At 48.5% G+C, this 5,159-nt stretch overlaps 1 protein-coding gene across 10 annotated transcripts in view; it reads right to left on the reverse strand.

The window, feature by feature from the left end:
• TEX36 (testis expressed 36) overlaps window positions 1-5,159 on the reverse strand; it is a 29,735-nt gene that overhangs the window by 6,586 nt on the left and 17,990 nt on the right. For 4 of the 10 annotated variants that reach the window (XR_013334815.1, XR_013334817.1, XR_013334814.1 and 1 more), the window contains exon 5: window positions 3,828-4,466. The exons of 2 other annotated variants lie outside the window; for them this stretch is intronic. Coding sequence is in view for 1 of the 8 variants with exons in the window: in XM_077762888.1 (XP_077619014.1) it covers window positions 4,248-4,466 (219 nt within the window). In the remaining 7 variants the exon portion in view is untranslated. Of the gene's footprint in view, window positions 1-1,116; window positions 1,297-1,827; window positions 1,848-3,705; window positions 4,467-5,159 lie in introns of those variants that run through there. 4 more of the 10 variants (XR_013334813.1, XR_013334818.1, XM_077762888.1 and 1 more) reach the window with 4 other exon arrangements.

Below are 5,159 nucleotides of genomic sequence, written 5' to 3' on the forward strand. Positions count from 1 at the left end.
GGAAAGCAGGTTGGCAGAATGCAGAGGTGAGAGACAGGGAGGCGCTGGGGTGGACACCCAGCCTTCGGCCTTTGGTGACTGGATGGATGGCGATGCCTTTATGTAGAATATGAGGAAGGGGAAGAGTCCGTCTGGCAGAGACCTTGAGCTCACAGTTGGACTTGCTGAGTGTACATGCTCAGACCACCACCGGGGCGCAAGTCCAAGTCTGGCTCTGCCTCGGGGCACGTATCTGGTCAATCATTGCTCCCCCCCCCGNGATTAAGCCACCCAAGTGCCCCTATATATGTGCTTTTTTGAAAAACATTTTCCGGGGCACCTGGGTGGCTCAGTCGGTTAAACGTCTGACTTCGGCTCGGGTCACGATCTCACTGCTGGTGGGTTCAAGNTTCGTATCGTGTCTCTGATGCCAGGTGGGTGGCCTTGGAATAAATGGCCACCTACATAAGCGACTGGCTAACAAAACGCATGCAAGAAAGAGGAGAGGAAGGAGAAGGAAAAGCGGAAGGGTCGGGGGGGCACTCTGAGGACCCCCATTTGAGAAATGGTTGAGAAAAGGCAGGGTAAGAGAGCGACCCCTGCTGATGTAGCGTCGCCAGCTCTTCCCGTGTTGGCAGACCCAGCAGCCACCCAGCCATGAGGCCGTCGGACACGGTCCCGGGATGGAAAGCTCGTGGTGACTGGCTCAGCCTGACGGTGCGGGCTGGAACAGGCCAGAACTGGTTCTGTCCATTTTCGTGCATGATCTGCTCTATAGACAGTTCATGTGAATAACCCAGCTAGTCTCTCCCCATTTTCTGACTAGACTTGGACTCACACACCCAGTTCACTGTCTCATCTTTCCGTATCGTATTTACAGAGGGGAAGGTTCCCTAAATATCATTAATTACCTTAAGGAATTCAATAAGTGGCTGGGGCACCTGGGTGGTTCAGTCAGTTAAACATCCAACTCTTGAGTTTGGCTCAGGCCGTGATCTCACAGGTCATGAGATCGAGCCCCGTGTTGGGCTCAGTTCTGACAGCACAGAGCCTGCTTGTGCCCTCTCTCTCTATCCGTGCCCTCTCAAAATAAATAAAGAAACATTAAAAAAAAAGAATTCAATAAGAAGAAAGACCTAAGGAAGGATTCCTTTTTATTAATAGTGGAAACTTCGGATATCAGTTCAGGAGTCCAAAGCTCTCCTGATGAAAGCTAAGAAACGGAGTCGCGGGATACTTGAATGAGTTTCTCAGTTTTCAGCTGGTTTGCTTAACATCGGAGGCCTCACGTAATGATCTTGTTCTGAGTGATAGCACCTGTTAAATGATTAACACATGATTTTGCGACTCACTTTAAATTTTTTGTTGCTGTAAAACTAACACTGCAGCAGAAAATTTAGAAAACAGGGAGAGCAATCTCCCGGAATCCTGCCCCCATCACTAAGGGCTGATAACGATTCTACGGTTCCAGTCCTCAGCCCGAAGCAGGGAGCTTTTTAGCTGTAAACACGGTGCACTTTGTATCCTGCTTTTTTTCACTTAACGTTATCTGATTCTTCTTTATGAGCAATGAAATCTGATGCGAGGTGGCTGGTCACACGGTTTCTTGAGAGACATTGTTGGAAGGATTGGCGAGTATTTTCTAAGCCCCATCGACTTCGGGGAATCAGGAAATTAAACTTTTTATGTATTGGTCTTTGACTTTCCCATAAATGGACACAGTTTTTCCAGGTTTGACTGGATGACTGAAGCAGACACCAGCTGAACAAAGGCAGGCCGGTGAGCAATTAGGCATTAGGTGGAGGTCAGGCGCTGCTTTATGGGGCCATTAATAGTCACTCAGCTGCCTTGAGGGTTCGAGTCGGCTCCTGGGACGTTAGTTACCATTAGTTTCTTTGATTTCCAAAAACTGGGTTTTTTTTTGGGGGGGTACAAATGTTTAAAAACGAAAAACTGGCTTTTGTACAGTCTTTTAAGGGAAAGGATAAAGAATGTTTGTTATATATGTGCTTTTTTTAAAATATTTTTATTTATTTCTAGGAGAGAGAGACAGCGTGAGCAGGGGAGGGTCAGAGAGAGAGGGAGACACAGACTCTGAAATAGGCTCCAGGCTCTGAGCTGGCAGTCAGCACAGAGCCTGACGCGGGGCTCGAACCCACGAACCGCGTGATCATGACCTAAGCGAAAGTAGGACGCTTAACTGATTAAGCCACCCAAGTGCCCCTATATATGTGCTTTTTTGAAAAACATTTTCCGGGGCACCTGGGTGGCTCAGTCGGTTAAACGTCTGACTTCGGCTCGGGTCACGATCTCACTGCTGGTGGGTTCAAGCTCCGCATCAGGCTCTGTGCTTCCAGCTCTGAGCCTGGAGCTTGCTTTGGATTCTGTGTCTCCCTCTCTCTCTGCCCGCCCCCCACTTGCGTTCTATCTCTCTCCATCCACCCTGCAGAGCCCGCGGAAGCCGGCTCCTCACTTTCCTATCCAGCAGAGGAGGGGGTGTGCACACCCCCCACCCCGCGCCGCTGCACAGGGAGGCTGTGATCTTATTCCATGTTCCTCGGCCAGCCCGCGGGGTTGTGAGTCTTGACCAGTGCTCTGGAGCAAAACTGGGTTTTGCTGTGGGCACTTTTCCTTGTGAAATGCATCTCTGCATATATTTAGCTCAGAGCAAAAGTTGTTATCACAGCGATTAAATAAATAACTAAAGGGAATTTGTCTTCGGAGGGGGGAAACTGAAGCGTTCTTTTCCATGAATGTGGCCTCAGTAAAACACTTTTCTCTTTAGAGAGCCATCTATCCTCACCCACCCCAGCTTTGTAAAGCAAAGTGATCATTGCCATTTCTAGAATGAAAAAAGGCCACTTTGTTAAAAATCATTAGTTTTGGGGCACCTGGGGGGCTCAGTTGGTCAAGCGCTGGACTTCGGCTCAGGTCATGATCTCACGCTTTACGGGTTCGAGCCCCGCGTCGGGCTCTGCGCTGACAGCTCAGAGCCTGGGGCCTGCTTCAGATTCTGCGTCTCCCTCTCCCTCTGCCCTTCCCCCGCTTGTACTCTGTCTCTGTCTCTCAAAAATGAGCCGAGCACTGCAAGCACCCAGCCATCGATGGGAACACAGACCTCATCCCCTCTGCGGAATAAACCCACAGTCCCTCCCCATTACCCCACTCTTAATTTTACCTATCATTAGGCTTTCAGTGAGTAAATAAATGAAACCCAAATAACTACTTATATCCATAAGTAATCAACATGTGTTTAGTGCTGTAGCAAATAGTTTGTTTTTCTAATTTTCCTCTAATTAGCAGGGAAAGAATTAAAATCAATTTCTCATCCAGCGGATAAAGAATTAGGCTCTGCTTCTGCCCTTACACAGACCCAAATTTTCATGTGCATAAGAAACACAAATTCATAATTGTTCTTTAATATCGTATGTACCCAATATTAAACACATTCCTATGACATTTATCTTATCTCCCTGATCACAGCTTAATAAAATTATAATTATGACCTTTCAAAGTATTATTGCCTGATCCACACTTAATCGGCATTCTTAGCTAGAAACCTCAACTCTTACAAGGGGGTGGCTGCATTTCCTCGGCTGACAGGGACACTGGACTGCACTCAGAGGGAGGGCGAGTCTGTCCCCGCTCAGCCCTGTGCCCCAATGCCCAAGGCAGAGGCTCAAAAAGCAAGTCGTTGAGGGATGAGTAAACACGTGTGGTGTTTGGGCATGTTTACATTTATTCAATTGGTGCCCGTGAGAATGTGGCTCACGAGGCCCAAAGGGAAGGGGGCAGAGGCCTATTAGGAAGAAGCTAGAAATCAGGCCAGGTTGTGTTGGCAAACATACCTGCTTTGATCAGAGCTGTGCTGATCGGCTAACGACACTGAGCTCTCCAGTGACTGTGGGTGCGCAGGGCCAAATCCTTCCTTTTAAAGATTCTGAATGTGACAGATGTCAGGCATTGGTTAGGTTAGACGTTGGTGCCTGTTCTCAGGGGAACAGTCCGATTTCTTCCATAGGATATTGTTGAGGCTTGTCCTTCCTCCTTGGGGACTCCCACGGTGTGTGTGGAAGGATTGCACACGCCACTCACAGCTGACAATGGTCCTGGACGCTCACACCAAGGTTATAAACAGCAGGAGAATATTTAAGACAGTTTCAATCTTTCTCCTTCAGGCCTAAGGAATAGCGATGTGTTCTTGGGCAGGGAAGGCCAGATGCTCGTGCTGTCGCTTATGATCCTGTGAACGACTCTATGACCCTGGGTCATGAGCATACCTGGTCCTTCTGCTGGGAGCCAGCCTTGTCCACTATAAGTGATGTGACCAGACCAGCGCCCGGGTGATGCTGAAATAACGCTTCTTGGATCCGACTTTCTGAAGCTGGCTCCCGTTTGGGCCGAGGGAAAGAAGGGAAGAAAACGTGATGTGTGCTTTTATGCCGGTGTTGCCCAATTTGGAAACCTGCAGATCTGTCCGATTTCGACTGGGGGAGAGAATACAGCCTTTGAAGTTATTTTGGTTCATTCTGTACAGAAATCACACGCTACACCTAACAAATCCGACAATTTCATAGAGCCGTAGTCAAGCGTGTGAGTTACGATTTTATTCATTCCATTTATTCAGTGAGTCAGACTCTGACAGGGGGTTGATTTGTTGTTTAATATTTGGGGGGGATTATTTTGGTATATTCACAACGTGTTTACTTAAATACTGTGTGTTAAATGAGATGTTTTCATTTGTTTTGATAGGTACTTATAAAGGCAACGTACAGCATTTCACACTTACACAGCGCTCTCCGAGTCCTCCGCGCAGCACGGGGACTCGAGAATGACTACCCTGAATGTCCGGGAGTGCCAGCCTCACTTCACCCAGAGAAAAGCAGGACTTGAGCCATGCTGTCCAGCCACCAAACCCAGAGCCGAGCTAAACGGGCTCTACCCAAATCTTGGATTCCCAATATCTCACTCTGACCAAAGATTGTGGGCAGCAGCAAAGGGCCCAGAGGAGGAAATGGATTCTTCTTGCTTGTTTTATGGTTCTTAGGGTGTTACCATAACAGCATGGATTCTTCCCTGAACTCAGCGGAACATATGGGAAACCTATACTTAGCCTGTCATTTCAAGCCCTCCCTCCCGCACACACAGCTCCCCCCCTCCCCCCCCCCCCCCCCCCCACC

The sequence above is a fragment of the Crocuta crocuta genome, unplaced genomic scaffold, assembly GCF_008692635.1.
Source record: "Crocuta crocuta isolate KB4526 unplaced genomic scaffold, BGI_CrCroc_1.0 scaffold466, whole genome shotgun sequence".
In the NCBI taxonomy this organism is placed as follows: Eukaryota; Metazoa; Chordata; class Mammalia; order Carnivora; family Hyaenidae; genus Crocuta; species Crocuta crocuta.